At 29.3% G+C, this 19,407-nt stretch overlaps 2 protein-coding genes across 2 annotated transcripts; one reads left to right on the top strand and one right to left on the bottom strand.

Moving 5' to 3' along the window:
• The first annotated feature begins 447 nt into the window (after positions 1-447).
• On the top strand, positions 448-7,366 carry LOC133034313 (tRNA (guanine(37)-N1)-methyltransferase 1-like). The gene is made up of 2 exons (XM_061109371.1): positions 448-452; positions 7,036-7,366. The coding sequence occupies exons 1-2, from the start codon at positions 448-450 to the stop codon at positions 7,364-7,366; spliced, it is 336 nt and encodes a 111-aa protein (XP_060965354.1).
• A 5,976-nt stretch (positions 7,367-13,342) lies between these two features.
• LOC115707614 (uncharacterized) lies at positions 13,343-17,075 on the bottom strand. Its single transcript, XM_030635628.2, has 9 exons — positions 16,623-17,075; positions 16,243-16,510; positions 15,852-15,953; positions 15,670-15,752; positions 15,334-15,450; positions 15,012-15,114; positions 14,292-14,934; positions 13,990-14,183; positions 13,343-13,747 (listed from the first exon to the last, which is right to left on the bottom strand). Exons 1-9 carry the CDS (start codon positions 16,742-16,744, stop codon positions 13,631-13,633), a joined length of 1,749 nt encoding a protein of 582 aa, XP_030491488.2. The 5' UTR covers positions 16,745-17,075; the 3' UTR covers positions 13,343-13,630.
• Between the last annotated feature and the right edge of the window lie 2,332 nt (positions 17,076-19,407).

Below are 19,407 nucleotides of genomic sequence, written 5' to 3'. Positions count from 1 at the left end.
TTTCCATATCCCTGTATCTTTAAAATATATGTATATATTGCTTGCAAAAAAAAAAATATATGTATATATTTATAAATATTAATTTAGGCAAACATTGCATTTTACAAAAGGGCCCAAAATACAATTTATAATTAATAATTACTTATAAATAGGCTGAAATTAAACCTAAAAATCAAATTCCTCAAAAAAATATTAAATCAGATCAAGATTAATCTGCTCATTATAATCGTTACGGGATTCATAATTAGAATTCGTTCATATCATATTGGTCGGTGCTTTTTTTTTTTCTATCAATTTAATCTTTATATATATATATGTATGTATATACACACTGACATTTTTTATTATAAAAATTAATTGTGTACAGTGGCCTGTTATATACACCTTCACCAGGCCATGCAATTTTTATTACTTATTTTGATAATCAGTACACTTTTGTAGCTAGCGATGGGGTAAAGTTAATTAAGTAAACAAGTCAGTCATCACTCTAGTCAGATTATCAAGCTCCATTACCTACATATATACTACCTTAATTAATTATAACAAACGTGATCCAACGCGTTCGTACGTATATAAATTATAATCAATTAACTTTCTCTACACATATTATATCTTTGAGTTTAGCACCAACTATTATATAACCTGGTTAATAATTAGCAACTATATATATCCTGATTATTTATTATTTAAACAGATTTTTTTATATATATATATAATATATATTACATGTGTATCAAGTTTCAATTTAATTATCGATCCATAAAATTAGTCTATTATCTGTGAAATAATCGAGTATTTATATATATGCTGGGCCGGGATTAATTGCTTGGGGTTGGGATATTAATTTAATTATGTGCTTGAGAGATAATTAACTGGAGAATTTTTTGTTGTTTTTGTTGTTGTTCATTTGGTTGTCTCGAGTCAAAGTACACGTGAGCAGAATTTGACGAGGTTAAGCGTGCAATATATAGAGATAGTACAAGTAAAAGGGGAGACTAATTTACACAAATTCCAGAAGACCATTTTGGCTAAAATAGAGGAGTGTCCAACTTTGCAATATTTGTTCGATATCGTAAAAAAAGAAAAGAACAAATCTAAAATGTTCAATATATTAAAAAATATTCGAATTTCCTAAGCTCATGACTTTAAAAAGCGCGTTTTAGTTTAGGCGAAATCACTAGCTAACCAATTAATCACTTTTAATTACTAGTACTTTATACGTTTTGGAGCCTAATTGTGAATATTCACTTTAATTTACCTTTCTGTTCGTAAGAATGGGAAATCAATACAAATTTATAAAACTATACATTTATACAAATTTGTTTAAGTGAAGTTGAAAGTATACTTACTTAGCTTATATATACTACGTACGTACAGTCTAAACTTTAATAATATATAATGAGATCTGATGACCGTCCAGAAGATATCGAACCACCTACTATATTTCATTGATAATTAATTAGTTGTGTAAAAAATATACTTAATTCAACATCATATCAGTGGGCAAATGAGTCTGACCCACAGATATATAAGATCTCCAACCTTGAAAACAAAATCAACAACTTAATTATATATATACATACATATAAAAATATATGTGTGTCCACACACAGTGTATATATATATATATGAATATTAATTGCAGTAAAAGTGAGGTATTAATTAGTCTGAAAATGTGATTATTAAGTCATAAAATAGATTCTTTTGTGGTAATTTTTTTAAAATAATAATAAAAAAATGTTGCTCTTTCACTAATTTTTTTAATTGTAAAAATCCCATTTTAACTACCCACAAATTTATTAAAGTGATCGTTAAGTAACCAGCTCACTGGCCGTCAAATCTAATGACCTACGTTAAGTCACCAAGCACGTGTCACTGTAAAAAATTAATTATTCCATTCAAAAGAAAAAAAAATTATTAATTAATTACTTATTATGATAAGCGTACAATATTTCAAACTATATATATGCTGATCTTTAAAAAACTACCGGTTTTTCCCCTTCTCGAAAGTTAATATATATTTTTGTTTTTAGGGTTTTGCCGAAAGTTAAATTGGCATTAATTGTCTTAGTATATGATCATTGTAATTACGACCAGCCTTATATAAATATATATAGGTGAAAAACATGATCATCTATAGTTCCCAAATATACATATATGTTATTTGTTTAGTTTACAACTTTCGTATCTATGTTTGTTGTCACCCTGGATGGAACCCTACATAGAAAATATTCTCATAAAGATACTGCATGTGTGTAGGTAGGTAGGTATATATACGTACGTAGGGTTCAGGTCTGGAACTAATTTTTTTAAGGAGTAAATGATTTTTTTTTGAAATATAATATAAGTGAGAGGCATCATATTTTAATTAACTACGTACAATCGTACATTAATATTTGCAGAAAAAAGAAAAGGCATTTACAAATGATACTTCCAAAAAACAATATTAATTCTATAATATCTGTGGATATATATATATATATATTCTTATTTGGTTGTAAGCTAAAGTTTGATCAGGATTCAGGATCTTATTATATAATATCTTATCTCTTTTTAATTTACGTAAATAATAGGGAACTACATATAAGTAAGTACGTAGTCACATCACAATTTTAATTAACTGAACATATAGCAGTTATTAAATTATTTTTATTTTTAATCGAATGGAATGCAGAGTTATTTAATTAAATAAAAAATCTCTTCTCTTACGTATTATAATTAAATTAATTCTGGTACAGTTGAACACGTGTTCAACTTCAAACTCAACTGCGGTACTTTGGTGTGGTCCTGGAACACGTGCACAATATTACAAGGAGCATTAATTACTACATTATATGGTACCATGGTTTGTATCGGTATATCTATAATTGGTTAGCAATTAACGTGATATTAATTATAAATGAGATTTCATAAGGTTAATTAAAAAATTTATTCCTTAAATTTTAATATATACTAAATTATGTCCTGAATTTTTAAAGTCATTAAAAATACTCACTTAACTATTAAGATTGTTAAATTTAAAAATATTTATCTAATTTTAATAAAAAAAATCTAACATAGATAAAAGTTAAAAGGCATTATTTAGTACATATTAAAGTTCAACAGATATAATTTGGTAGATATCAAAATCTGAGAAGCACAGTTTAGTACATAAACATTCACTAATAGTAAAAATTGAATAAAATTAAATAAAAATTCTTAAATCTAACAATCTTAATTATTTAGAGTACATTTTGAATACTAACAAAATTCAAAATTATAATTTAATACGTAATAATATTTAAGGGCAAAAAACTTATTTAGGCTAAATTGAATATTGGACATATTAGAAGTCACAAGTGGTGCCCTTTGGAATTTACGTGTCCTGTTTGGTCAAGCTGCGCGATGGCACCACTGCCATTGACTCCAGGACTCGTCAGCATATTTAAGCTAACTATAACTATAAGCTACCTACTACGTACCTATATATATCTATAGCTTTCTTTCTATGCCTTTTTTATTTTTCCTCCTGCACTGCTTCCATCTATGGCTGCTTTTCTATTTTTGTCATTAATGATAAGTGCCTCTAAATGTGGATATTTTCAATAATTACATTTATTAAAAATAATTAAATCACGTCAATATCATGTATTATTCTCTCCATAAATTAATCTAATATCCAATAATAAATATTGACCAATTTAATTATAATCAACTGCCAAATATTAAATATTTTAGATTAAATTAAATATTATTTTTAAATATACAAATTCAATATATTCAGCATCTTATCAAACAAACTAATATTAAGGATAGATCCAATTCAATATATACTGAACATATTAGAAGGATTGATCCGATATACTAAGTCTAAATAAACTTAAATTAAACTAATACATATATAAAATATATCTAAGATCCAATCCAATATTAATTAGATGACTGAAATTAATTAGATTGGTTGAGATTATAAAATTTAACATCCAATATATAATTAAGTTATTAAATCTGAATAACTTTAAAAATATTGGATGTATAGTTTAATAAACACCCCTACTCATTATTATAGTCATTACACAAGCTTTATCTTCCTCTCTATCTTTTCTAACTAAATTAATTATAAGAACGATTTCAAAGAGACAGCTATTTTTCTTTAATAACATATATATTAAATAGATTATTGTAGAATAATGTATATATATATATAGTATTTTGCCTGACAATAATCAAAGAAAACGTTGTAAAAACTCATTGTTCAAAATTTATAATTATACGCGATAGTCGGTGTGTCAATGGTCGTTAGTGTACTTTTGATTCTAAAAAGTCCAATAATTAATAAATGTTAATATATATATATATTGGTCTTATATGCTTCCAATTCTACATATTAGCGACTAGGGTAATTTGGTCTCTATTTTGTAATCTGTTAATTCAACATTTAACGCAGCCCCATTTATAGTCTAAGAATCTTTAATTTTTTTAAGAATATATATTTAATTTATTATCTTTAAATTAATCATTAATTTGTACATGATTTGAAAGGCATACACATGTCAAATTAATATGCCTATAATTTTCAATTTCATTTGTATATTTGTCACAACTATATATAATAATTTTTTATTCAAAAAATCAAAACTAATAATTTTTGTAAAATATTGTACGTTATTTATTTTAATAAAATGGCTTTCTAGGCATATGATATGGCGTTTTATGTGACGCCATATCATATTAATTTAATTACAAAGAACTATTTTTCTTTAAAATAAAAATTATTGTAAAAGAAGAAAAATTAGGAAGAAAAAAATAGTCGATATATCACCATACCTATTTATATGTTATCAAACATCATTTGATGTAGTATTTGTAATTAGTTAAATTTAATAATTTTAATGTTTGAAATTAGAATATATATTTTTTTGCTTTCAAAATATACATTAAATCTAATTAATATAATCATGTTGAATATATTCTCTCCCTAGTAATACAGTAGAATACTGATCTATTTGAAAATACACTTAAAATCAATCAAAATATATTTTAATTAAGATGTTATAATTAAATAAAAAAGCGTACACTTTACAAAAAATTGAAACACCCATTTCAAAAATAAAAATTAAAACACAAAAAAATATCAAATGCAACAACAATTACAATGTATAATCTTTAATACTAGATCATATAAAATTAGTTTTTGATTAAATATAATATTTATTTATGTATTATACAATTTTCAATAAAATTATTTATTTTACCAAAATAAATTTATAAATTAATATATTATTATTTGTATATAGAAGTATATATATACTTTTTTAATAGGATTTAAGAAAATGTATAATTAATTATAGTTTAAAAATATTTATTTATAAAAGTAGATACATAGTTTAATTATAGCTAGGTAACTTAATTCTTTCCATTAAATATTTAATTTATTACTGATCATATTCCTTAGCACGCCACACACATGCCAACTAATAACCTTGAATTATTAATTGTGCTGCAATAAATAATTCGGAAATCATATGAAACGAAATTAACTTACAAACCAAGGTCTGCACTTACTCCCTCCCATTGGATATTTAAAACTGCGGTTCAATTAGCTGTATTAATAAATAAATGTAAGAGTAATTTGCGTTATAAATATTTAAATTTAAGTTTTGATTGTAAATAATTATTTAAGTTTAATTTTTAATGCTAATAATATTTAAGTTATATTTTTAAAACTTTGTAAGTACTTATTCCTTAAATGTTAAATTATCATCTACGTGTTATTTTTTATTTGTATATTCAAACTAATTTTTTTTAAAAAAAAATTAATGACGTGAATTAATTAATAATTGTCACGTGATAATTTACTTAATACTTAACCGTTAGTTACCTAGCTAACAAAGTTTTAAAAATATAACTTAAATAAAAATTAAATTTAAGTATTTATTTACAACTAAAAGTTAAATTTAATTATTTATCTTACAAATTAATTATAAAAATATATATATCAACTTATGTCTTTTAAGTTATTAAAAAAAAAAAAAACTTATGTCTTTTAGTTTTAAGGTCAACCTTCTCTTAATTTTTTCAAAAAAAAAAAAAAAGGTCAACCTTATATATACTAACATTTTAAAATAGATCATAGAGTTTACAATAAGTAGTGGGAGAGAGATCATATATATGTGTTTGTTTCTTGTATCTTGTGTTTTTTCATAAAATCATTTCTGCGCGTGTCTTATAAGTTAAAAGGTTAATTTGAGATTTAATTATTATAATTATTTATAGGAGGAAGGATTAGAGAGAATATGAATGTTTGGCTTTTTTTTTTGTCAACTAAAGAAATCGTGTGATTTGGGGCTGGGGTTGATCTTGGACCCGCTTTTCAGGCTGTCTTCCATTCTTTCTCATCATCCAATTTTGGTTCTTAAGTATCATCCTTTACAAACGTTACACGTGTGTATAGATTGACCACTCATGATTCAATTCTTTTATAAAACACCAAATATATATATATTAGAAAATTTAGAGCAAATATTCTCAAAAAATTCAATTTGATAAAGATAAGTTACTAATTTTAAAAAATAGCATCAATAATTTTCAAAGTCATATTTTCTATTTCTCCGTTAATCCTAATTTTAACTGAGCTGTTTACTTTGTTAAAATTGCCACATGTCGAAATATTATAGGTCTAAATTATTATTTTAATTTTAAAAAATAAAAATAAAAATAAATAAATAATTTCTTTTTTTATTCTTTTTCTTTCTTCGTCTTCTTCTTCTCACTGCCAGAAGCCCTAACCAACCAACCCCCAACCCACCAACTCCTAACCAGCACCACCATCACGCCTGAATAGCCATGACCCAAAATTGAGTTGCAATCACAACCCAAATACCCTCAAAGAAAAACAAAAAAAAAAGAAATTGCAAAACTCATATTCAACTAGGAAAGCTTCACAAGGGTTTTCGATATCGTGACGATTCGAGTCCCTTCCAAGGATTGTTTCATTCTCGAGAACCGACTTCGAGGCCACCTCTTGAACTGGCCTCGAATCTGAAACATTGCCAGTGTCTCGCGCGACAACTTTGACGACGATGAGGTTAAGAAGCTTGTGGGACCCCAAGCAACGAAGAATCTCAGGTTTCGTTGGACAGGCGTATGCGATGGCGAGTCGTTGAGCCCAATTCTATACAAGGAAAAGCTTGTGAAGACGTTTGACTCTGTTGGGTTTGTGAATTTTCTAAACCTTGCTAAGATGACGAGGCCGAGTTCGAGGAAGAAGAAAATGGTTGATGATGAAGAGATGAGTGGAGGGAAGAATAAGGATAAGGTTGGAAGGAAGGGCTTCTCTATTGTAGAGGTTGTTGAGGATGGGTTAATGGAAGGCTTATGGCAGTGAGAAGAAGAAGACGAAGAAGAAAAGAAAGAAAAAGAAAAAAATAATAAATTATTTTTAAATTATTTATTTATTTATTTTTATTAATTAAAATAATGATTTGGACCAATAATATTTCGACACGTATCAATTTTAAAAAGTAAACGGTTCAGTTAAAAATTAGGACTAACGGACAAATAAAAATATAACTTTAGGGACTATTGCCGCTATTTTTCGAGGTTGGAGACTTTTTTGTATCAAATTAAACTTTTTGAAAACTTTTACACAAATCCCATATATATATGATAAATGATACCCCTCATATCAATAATTTATCTATATAGATAGAATTTACTGCTATTAGGTGTTTTAATTTAAGCTAATTAGAATATTTATCTTTTGAATTTTAGTACATGGACAATCTACAATCACTAAATCAGTTTAATTGAATGAAATTGGACAAATATCTTTAAATCCAACAATTTCAATATAATTCATGGAAATTTTTAACTGAAAAAAAATCCAGAGGCATCATTTAATACATGTTAAAATTCAAATAACAAAAATCATAATTAACCATTAGTTTACCAATACTAACGTAATCCTGCTATGTATAATTAGTAGTTTAATTATTTATTTTTTTCTTATTAATTGTCATCTTCATTTCACGTATGTTTTTTTTTTTTTTAGATTTTTTTTAATTGTAAATAAACAGGCATGCATCATGTATTTCTTATTCTTGATAGCAATTTTTTTCTTTTTTCTAAGAGAACTATGTTAACTGCAGAGTATATTTACAGATGAATTCATTTTCAAGAGTTATTGGAAAGTAGTCCATTTTGTGGGTAGTAGTACTAGTAGTAGTAGGTTTCATAAAAATATATATATTTAAAAAAAAAAAAAAAAACAATCGACCAAAGTTTTTATTGTTACTAGGTGAATTTACGTGCCGAGCCACGTATTGCTAGTTTTATTTAAGATTTTGGTCTTTTTAAGATTTTGAATGTATTTTATTTTTAAAGATTACAAATTTTTTGTTTGAAAAAATTAAATATTTATATTTGAAATATTATTTAATAATGTATTAAAAATAAGTGTAATTATAAAATTGTAAATAAATTTATTATTGGAGTAGTAGATTATTCTATTTAGTTCTTTTTTTAACATAGCATTGTAATGTAAGTTTATATCTATAAATATTCTGTAAAGTGTTAATATTATATGAACATCTCCATTTATAAAGCTAAAAAGTGGGTCAATGACAGAAGTGGTATATCTGCAATCACACAAAGATAGAAGTGGTATTTCTGCTTCCTATGCTTATCTAGAGAAAACATTAGATAACGTGAGGTTAACTTTAATATATAAAGATTTTTCTTTTTTTAAAAAAAAAAAAATAAATAAAAAATATTAATATTCTCCCAAGATAGGTTTGTTAGAGAGATATGTGGCTAAAATGATTTTTTTAATTTAAAAAGAGATTATTAATATTTAAAAGATTGTTTAATTTTTTGGGTTTAATTATTGGGTTTATTTGTTAACGGAAGATCAAACCTAATCGTTAAATTTAACAGAATATTCTTTTATTTTTAAGTATATTCTGTTAAACCAAGAATTGCCGTTAGATAGGCACTTTTAATATATAAAGATACGATTTGTATATTAATTACTTGTTTAAAAAAAAAAAGATTTTTTAATTTTTACACTTTTTTTTTTATTTTTTTGCATTCTTACAGAATTTCACAGAGAAACTTGCAACTAGCTGAGCAACTTAAATCGTAACCTAAAGTCGTAAAACAACCCATATAGAAATTATCGGAAAAACTACTTTAAAAACTCAAACAATAAATTTAAAAAAAAGTCAAAAAAAGTAATATGTTGGGTAATTCCCAAAAAAAAAAACTGTATAGTATTTTAGATCTCTTGGTCTCTCTAATATAGCACATCACACTCACATGTGGTTCTTACGCTGATTCTTTTATTGGTCTAATTCATTAATTACTTAAAGGTTAATTAAAAAAAATTCGTCCCAAACTTTGACATGTACTAAAATTATGCCCTCTAAACTTTTAAGATCGTTAAAAATATTCTCTGAACTATTGAGATTGTTGAATTTAAGGACTTTTGTTCAATTTTAGTAAAAAAATTCTAACATGGATGAATGTTCAGGGACATGATTTAGTACATGTCAAAGTTCGAGGGACATGATTTGGTAAATATCAAAATCTAGGGTGCATGATTTAGTACATAAACAATTACTGAAATAGTAAAATTGAATGAAATTAGACAAAAATTCTGAAATCAAACAATCTTAATAATTTATAGAGAATTTTTAACGGTCAAAAAAATTCAAAGAATATAATTTAGTACATGTTAAAATTTATTTAAGATAAAATTGATCATTTACATCTAAAATTCTTGTTATTATATTGTAGCATTTAAGTTAAGCAATTTTTTATTTTTCATTCTTGTTATTATTTTATACTTTTACCACTGACAAATTTATTTTTTTCAATAAAGGGGCACGATTCGCGGATTCGGGGATAAAATTTCTTTTCTATCATTTTTTTCTAAAAAGTGGGTAAATTATTATTTAAGGAAAGTCATTATTTTTCACTGACAGTAATAGTTTCAAAAGGAATCGTGCAATATTACAAAAATTTGGGCAATAGTTTAAATTATAGGAGAATAATTTTTTGGGGGGCCAAAATTCAAATGTCAAAATACCTATTTATTATGAAAAATAAAAATACTTAGAACTTAAAAGGCTATACAATATCAAAAAACATGATTTTAACAGTCAATATCCCATTATTGAATTTGTAATTACTACCCGCTTGGAAAAACTCCAGGAGTGTTGGCACTTCGCACGTTCAAACTTGAAAGTAAAACATAAAATGTCAACCTAACCTCTTATAATTTTGAATTTTAAGCAAAGTATATATATATATATACACTATCATTACATATAAGTACATATAATCATGATTCTTTAATAGATTAGATTTAAGACTGGGATTGTGTTCAAATTTTGAGTTTTGAACCTCAACACATTTAACTTTAACTATACATTTTAAAGGTCACAAAAGAAAACAAACAGTTTTAATTAATATTAGTTTTTTACTTTCTTCTTTTGGAAAACAAACATAGAGTCACTCAAGTAGGGGTGTGCATAAATCGATCTAATCCAATGTGAACTGACCGATCCAATTACAACCGACTGCCAAACATTGGATATCTAATTGTGTTCGGATCGGATTGAATGTTATTTTTAAATATCCAATTAGATCGAATCGAATGATGGATGTGGTGTCTAAAAATCTAATACATCCAATCAAACTAATTAGTATTTTCATTTAGTTTGGATGAGTAATTAGATTTTATACTGTTATACGTCAAATCTATATGTATATATGAAAATTAACATTAAAGTTTTACTCTTTTTTTCTTGGATTGGATGGATCCAGTCCGATCCAATACATACTGAGATCTAAAATATTGGATGGATCCAATCTGATCCAAAAAATACTAGGTCTAAAATATTGGATAAACCCAAATTAAATAAATAAATATATATATGAAATACATCCAATAAATAGAACCGATCCAATCCAACATCCAATGGATGTTGGATCGATTGGATGACGAAATTAATTAGATTAGATCGGATGGTAAAATCTAACATCTAATATATGATTGAATCAGATCTGGATAGGCCTAAAAACATTAGATGTGATCCAATGAACACCCCTACACAAAGGGAAAGTTTGTCACCTTTTTTTTCAAGTTTTCAACACCGACAGTACCATCCATCATTAATGAGATAATTGCTTTGGTTTCAGCAGTACTGTCTCCATGCCAAGTTTAGTACACATTGAATGTGACGAATGTGCTTAGCTACATGTTTTTAATTTCTTTCAATCCCCATTGAATAACATAAATATATAATCCATAAAGATTATATTAGCGGCCGGTCATAAGAATATTATTTTTCATGAAGTGCCAAATATATAAAAATTGCTGAAATATAGTATTTTACAAAATAAATATTTGTATAGTATTAAAAATTGTGCTAAATTTAATCCATAATTTAAAAAATATACTAAAAATATTGCTACAAATATATTAAAAGAAAAGTTAAGGCAAGACTACAAAGCACTGGGGTAAACATCCCGTTTACCAAATAAGCATGTGAACAAGCTAAAAAAGAAGTATCCATAAGGTAATTAAAGACTTTTTGTTGAATTTAACACAATATTTTGAAATTAACAATTTAACATTAATTATTTTATTTAAAATTAAGTTAAGTGATATATGATAGTATTTAAAAATAAATAAATATTAAATATATTTTTTTACCACATTTATCCTCATATATATTATTATATAATTTTTTTAAATATTAATAAGTTGGCAAATTAGAATTTTTGTCCCTCAAATTTTAACATGTAATAAATCATGTTCAAATTTTTCAGACATTTAAAAATAGCCCCGATCTATTGAGATTTTTAAATTTAAAGACTTATGTTCAATTTCGTTCAATATTACTAACTATTGATTGTTCATGTACTGAATTGTGCCCCTAAATTTTGATATGTACCAAATTGTGCCCTTTAAACTTTGACATGTATCAAATCGTATTGCCTAAGCTTTCATCCACGTTAGGCGTTTAGTAAATTTAGAAGAACGTCTTTGAATTTAATAATCTCAATAGTACTAAAAAAAAAGTGTTAATGACCTAAAATGTTTGGAAGACACGATTTGGTACATATATCTTAATTAGTCTAATAAGTTTGGTAAGATGGAAAGAAAATAATAAGAATGGAAAATGTAAAGGAAGGGAAAAAAAAGTAATAATTTTCTGTTTTTTTTTACCAACTTGTTTGGTAAGAGAGATGGGATGGATTAATAAAAGGATAGATGATTATTTATTTATGGAATTACAATATCTTTATTATTTGTAATTTTAAAAAATTGAAGAGGGGAGTGCTAATCCTTCACTTACTAAAGGATTTTAATTAAATGGGAGGTTTGAGTGGATTTACTACCTCTCCTTCAATTCCTCTGCCAAACAAATGAATTTATCATTTCCTCTTATCTCTCTCCATCCAAAGTATCTATTAGATAAATTATTAGTTTAACATTTTTTTATTATTATTTAATAAATATGTATAATTAATTTTATAAAATTAAATGATTGTTAATTATTTATTTATGTAATTTACCTATATTTTTTAATTTATATAACTTTCTACTTTTGTAATTGTGAAGAATTATAGTATTGCAAATTTGATGAACATTTTACAATTTAAATATTAGTAATTTTTTAATTTTTATTTAAAAAAATATTATTTTTTTTTATGAAATATAATAATAATAAATATTCTGAACAGTCTACTCAAGGGTAGGGCAGCAAGAGTTTATGGCTTAAGCCTCAGCCCCAAAAAAAAATCATTTAACAAAAAAATCTTAAATTTATTTTTTTAAAATACTATATTTTGTATTTTTATTATTATTTATTAAAAAAATATAATTATTGTAGAAGTTTACAATTTTTCGTAATGAAAAATGAAAATTGTATTAATATATTCCAACGATAAAAATATCTAATTATAATACATATATTTACATAAGAATTTGACATTACGGGCTCGTTTGGAATGCCGTATTAAGTCGTATTGTATTGTATTATATTGAATTAGATTATATATTATATTTTTATATGATACTATGTTAAACTTTAATTTATACTAAAATATTATATATTTAGGTGTCCATAAAAGTTATTACCACATATAGTTTTACATAAAAATATTGCATAAAATACAATTTAATATAATACAATACAATACAATACGACATAATACGGCGTTCCAAACGAGCCCTACAATACTTATATTATACAAGTACTAAATCGTATGGCATAGAAGAATCTCCATTTATTTATATATTCACCAACTAGTATAGTAACTTTGAAGGTAAGAAAAATTCGGGTATAAATTTTAGCTAAAGAAGAAAAAAAAAACTTGTATTAGAAGAAAACATATTTGTTTTGAACCAGCCACGTCAATAAACAGTCGTGCGAAGCTGTTAAATAACATTATCAATGGATGATCATCACTTCCAATTTCATTTTTTTTTCCCTTCCTTTCACGTGTTCCTCTTTCAAAACTATGACCAGACTACTATTAACAAAAGAATCTTTGTTCTTACTTGTTGGGCAAAAAAAAATGACATCAAGGAATTCCTAATCCTAACCTATTTTCCAAATCGAAAGCAATTTATCAATTAATTATTCGCTCGACTGAAGAAATGTTCAATTTGCAAGCATCCACGGGACTGTTGACTATTTGTCTTGGATCCTAATTTGCACCTTTTTGACCCAACTGAATTAGCCTTCCAATCCTGTCAAATTAATTTACAAACATTGAGAAACCATAAACGTGAGTGTTCTATGAGAACTAAGCTTAGTGTGTAACTTCAAAAGCAAAAACCCGAAGCTGTAAAGGAGTTAAAAGATATATGTCCAAATTATAATGCAATTTTTTAAGCAATTAGTTACTGCTTTTCTAGTCAGATAAAAACCTGAGTATAGAAAAAGATTAATGATTTCCATTACAGCACACAAAATCACAAATAAAGCTTACCGCTGATGATTGGTTCAAAGATCTTAGAACTTTGATTCTACCGCCTCTTCCATCAGCACCAACAGCAATTAAATCACCATTACTAGTGCTTTGACCTTGTCTTGTTTCATTATTCTGGCTACGCTTGCACCACTTACCCAAGTACCTGTTTGTTCCATCAGGACCAAGCAATCCTCCAGAGAAACATACATCTCCTACATTTTATACAATTGTTTATTTACCAATGTTGTTGAGCAAAAGTAATTTTAATATTTAATATATGTATTGATCAATCAAAACCATAAAATGCAGTAGCAAAGTACCTGAATTTGAGTGTGATATTGGGGTTGAAGATTCTTTTCTAATGTTAAGCATGGGCTTGACTTGAGGAACATCGTCAAAAAGCACCGTCACATCCTCATCAATGTCAGCAGCAAAGGTCTTGGAGGTATTCTCTACACTAGTTCTTGGACTCGTAGTACCACCCAGGTTTCTGTGTGCACGCGCTGAAGCTTCCTTTTTCACATCATAAGTTGCACTAGACATTACCTGAGTAGACTTCGGTGCAAGAATATCCTCAGTTGTTTGATCTTTTGTATCAGGATTTGGACTACCATGTATGGGCGTAAGGAATTTCGAAAAATTCACACCTATTACTGAGCAATCATCTTCGTCATTATCACAAGCCATGTGTACATCAATATCATTAGTTGCAACACAGTTTTGTACTTTTATAGGATACAATAAATCATCTTGCACTCCTCCCAACTGGTTCAATTTAAGTGTTGTCGCAGAAGTTTGTTTACTTTGGTCTTCTAATACATCAATGTTGGCTAAGGAGCCAGATTTACTGTTGGTACCATTTTTAATGACCTCTTCGTAACAAGCTTTCTTTGAAGCTTTCAACTCCCTCAGAACTTGATTATCTTTTATTTCAATAGCTATCTCCATTTCCTTTATCCTTGCCTGATGAGAGTAGCAACATGGTAAATTAGGAAAAACTTATGAAATGAGAATCGCTGGTAAGCTTGAAGTGTGCTTACCTTCAATTTATCTATCTTTCCTTTAGCCTTCTCTAGTTTTTTAATAGATCGTGACTCCCCCCGTCCAAGAACATTGCACTTGGTCATCAATTCTTTGTAAGTCCTATGAGTATACAGACAAGTTCGATCACAACATAAGACAGAAATATACAAAAGTAAATCAAGCGGTCACCCCTAATAATTGGCAACAAGATATTAGTTTGTAATCAGACAGCTGGCCTGAATCGACTTCAAGATATTTGCTTCAAACATAATGTACCAAATTACTAAGGGAAAATTCTTAAGTACAAAAATTTAATGCTCTGTGAAATTGATAACTTACTTGTTACGCATCACCAAAGACCTTCGTAGGATGTCTATTGTATCTTGACTATTACCACCATTACCAAAGGAGGCAAGTTTTTGGACCTCATCTTCGTCTAGGTCCAGATCAGAAACCCTGGATTGCAAAAGCCATGTGACTTTCTTAGTAACAGACTAGAGCACATGCAAATAGAGATTCATAAGAGAAGAATTCTGAAGAGATTTATGTGCCAACAAAGGCAATTCAACTTTAGCTTAAGTAGTAAACAATGGGGTAAGTAGGTGAAACTACAAGTCAAGTCTCAAATAAAAATTTGCTAGGAAAACAAAAGGGAAATCCATCAAATGCACCCACAATTTTAATGCTGCTAGTTCTTTGGCCAAAGCCATATTCCTTTCTTGCAACCTTAAGCACTCTGAAGTCGATCTACCAAGCTCCTGTTATACACAGTTGACAAAACTCCATCAAATTTTTAGCTCACGCTAATGAGGGTATGATCAAATTAAAACATTAATGAAATGCAATTATTGGTTCACCTCAGTTTTCCGATTTAGCAGTTGCTGCAGTAATGCATTTTGTTTCAAGGCCTCATTCTTTGATGTTGTTTCTTTTTTTTCTTGTTCCTTACAAATACAAAGCTGGAACAAGAAATACACCTCATATGAACCTCACAACCAAAAGCAATCAAAAAAGATTATGTCCAAAAGTTTGTAATCTCAGAAGTTACAGAGACATGACTGAATGATTAAGCAGACGATAGGATCTTATTACTCTTATTGTATTGTCTGTGCCTCCTTATATACTAAAACAGTTAAGAATAAAAAATACTCGCGATTTGGATGAGCTAGAAAGACTAAACAAGAATGTCTAAAGCTCAAAATCTTTATCCTAATTTCTTGGTCTCCAATAAAAGAAATGCATTATTACCTCCTGAGTTAGCTCTTTGTTGTCCTTCCCCAGTCGTTCCAAGACCGAATCAAGCCCTAGAACCTTGGCTTCCAATCTTCGCACCTCTCTGCGCAGTGTCTCGGGATCTTCTCCAGAATCGAGGATTGGTCTCTGACTTTGTGTGACAACAGAATCCCCAATTGACTGAAAGTATAGCCGAGCTGCATCTTTGCCCTTGCAGCTCTGCTTGCACACAGGACAAGTGCATTTCTTCGTGTTTGAACAGTATTCGAACCACTGCTGCAGGCTAGGGTTTCACGAGCATGAAAATCGAATATCCAGTAATTGAAAATAAAATCTATATATATATATAGAGAGAGAGAGAGAGAGAGAGAGAGGGAAGCAGGGAGGGAACTAACCATAGCTCGTGGAAGACATGACCGCAAATGGAGATAGCTTGAAGATCTTCAACAATAGGCTTCAGATCTTCGTAGCAGATTGAGCAAATGGTTTTCCCAAAGGCGTTGTTGCCATTGGCCATCTCTGTTGTTTGATTTTCTCCGTCTGGTTCTCCGATGTGTTGTAGAGTACGTCAACATAGAAAATGGAGCCAAATTTTCAAAATGGGGAGGGAGAGATAACGAATCTTGGCGGGATTACACAGAATGAAATATTTTTATTATTATTATTATTATTTTTAACTTATCACACTCCATCAATGGACTGGGGATCCTTTGCCTTAGAAATAGAATCCCACATCACTTGTATGTGGATTTGATGAGGTATTACATCACATATTACCATTAAATCTCTAGAATTTTGGCAAATCATTATTTTGTTTTTATTTATTTATATATTTCTTTTAACAATAATAAGTATCACTCAACCATTTAAAAAAAAATGAGTATTATGAAGAAACAACGTTTTGGCTTTGATGATATCTTTAATATATTTGTAAATTGTATAAAGCTGGCTTGAAACAAGCACATAAAAAGGATTTAAAGTATCAAATAGATTTTCTTTGTTTATATATGGTTCAAGTAGTTCTCAAATTGTTTGGTTAGTCTATATAGATTATATCCTAGTTATTGGTCCAAACAACAATTTAGTTGCTTCATTAATCTCACAATGACTTTTCTCTTAAAATCTCGGTAAAAGTTTGTAGAAACAATATTGGGATATACCTTTCATAATCTAAATATATCATAGGTATACTTACCAAGCCCCATATGGAGGGAGTTACATTGAGTCCAAGTCCAACCAGTTCAGCACACAATGGTAAACCATTTTTGGATCACACTTTGTCAAGAGCACTTTTAGAGCCTTGCAATATCTAACATTAACAATACTAGAGGTTGCATTTATAGTTAATAAACTAAGCCAGTTCATACATGGTCCCACATTAGTGCATTGGAATGCGTGTAAGAGGTTGTTTAAGTACTTAACTCATTCATGAAGGATTACACATAAAGGCTAAACTTAATATTATATTTGCAGGGCTATTCAAATCAGATGCTGATTGGGCAAGTTTTCCTGATGATAAGAAATCAACAGGTAGTTATGCCGTCTTTTTTAGAGGCAATCTCATCTCCTGGTCTGCGAAAAAGCAACATGTAGTTTCTAAAAGCAGCACTGAAAGTGAGTTCAAGTCTCTCGCTAACACAACAATTGAGATTTGATGGTTGTGTTCTATACTTTTTGAGCTTTATGTGACACTTCCAGCACCTCCAATAATTTGGTTACCAATCAAAGAGCGACTCCTCTTGCTGCAAATCCTGTTTTCCATACAAGGTCTAAACATATTGAAAGACATTAATTTTGTTGGGGGACCAAATCATTGCTAAAGAGGTTGAAGTGAGATATGTCCCTTTTATTGACCAGATGGCTGGCATTCTTACTAAAGCTCTAAGCAAAGACATATTTACTTACTTAAAAGGCAAACTCAATGTGCGTTCCACACCTTTTGTTTTAAGAGAGAATGATAAAGCTATTCCTTCTTGTGATAATTAGTTAGCAAGTTGTAACTAACTTTCAATTACAATAGTTATTTTAGTAACTTTTATTTTCTGTTATTTCTTTAATTGAATTGTTGTAACGTCCCCGCTTCAAGCCTCCATTGGGCCCTTACACCCACGGAATGAATGACTCTTATACACGAGTACGTCACTCTGGCTGCTTCATGGACTGATGACTGACCCTACAGACCAACACGAGTGTTTCCAGCGTGCTTTGTCCTCACTCACACGCTTCTTGGGCAAACTTCCCAGGAGGTCACCCATCCTTGAAATTGCTCCAGGCCAAGCACGCTTAACTGTGGAGTTCTTTCGAGATTTGTGACAGTCAGTAGTCCCGTGATCCGTAAGGGGAAACACCGAGTAAGCTGTGCAATCCCACACCGCCTGGGGAAGGTCAAGTGGGATGATTCTGAGACTGTGTAGGTATGGGACTGCACACGCTTAAAGTTATAGGCTTAAATGGATTGATTGGTACTACCTATATCAACAAGGTGCATCTTGTTTTTCGGTAGCCCATCTCGAAAGAACTCCACAGTTAAGCGTGCTTGGCCTGGAGCAATTTCAAGGATGGGTGACCTCCTGGGAAGTTTGCCCAAGAAGCGTGTGAGTGAGGACAAAGCACGCTGGAAACACTCGTGTTGGTCTGTAGGGTCAGTCATCAGTCCATGAAGCAGCCAGAGTGACGTACTCGTGTATAAGAGTCATTCATTCCGTGGGTGCAAGGGCCCAATGGAGGCTTGAAGCGAGGACGTTACAAATGGTATCAGAGCCTTGACCCAGCCGGAAGTGTGGTCGACGAGGACGTCGAACCCCGTAAGGGGGGTGATTGTGACAGTCAGTAGTCCCGTGATCCGTAGGGGGAAACATCGGGTAAGCTGTACAATCCCATACCGCCTGGGGAAGGTCAAGTGGGATGATTCTGAGACTGTGTAGGTATGGGACTACACAGTTGAAGAGAGCTTAAATGGATTGATTGGTACTACCTATGTCAACAAGGTGCATCTTGCTTTTTCTGCAGAAATTTCATCACGAAAGAACTCCACAGTTAAGCGTGCTTGGCTTGGGAGCAATTTCAAGGATGGGTGACCTCCTGGGAAGTCTTCCCAGGAAGCGTGTGAGTGAGGACAAAGCACGCTGGAAACACTCGTGTTGGTCTGTAGGGTCAGTCGTCAGTCCATGAAGCAGCCAG

Source organism: Cannabis sativa, chromosome 1 (assembly GCF_029168945.1).
Source record: "Cannabis sativa cultivar Pink pepper isolate KNU-18-1 chromosome 1, ASM2916894v1, whole genome shotgun sequence".
NCBI lineage: Eukaryota > Viridiplantae > Streptophyta > Magnoliopsida > Rosales > Cannabaceae > Cannabis > Cannabis sativa.
The sequence above is the reverse complement of the archived record's forward strand: the minus strand, read 5'-3'. Positions and strand labels throughout refer to the sequence as shown.

Excerpts from the sequence above, each read along its gene's own strand:
- LOC115707614 (XM_030635628.2), bottom strand. The coding sequence starts at position 16,744 with ATGGCCAATGGCAACAACGCCTTTGGGAAAACCATTTGCTCAATCTGC. Across the intron at positions 15,451-15,669 it reads GAACTAGCAGCATTAAAATT|GGTTTCTGATCTGGACCTAG; the intron begins GTGGGTGCATTT and ends TTTGCAATCCAG. Across the intron at positions 14,935-15,011 it reads GAAAGATAGATAAATTGAAG|GCAAGGATAAAGGAAATGGA; the intron begins GTAAGCACACTT and ends TACTCTCATCAG.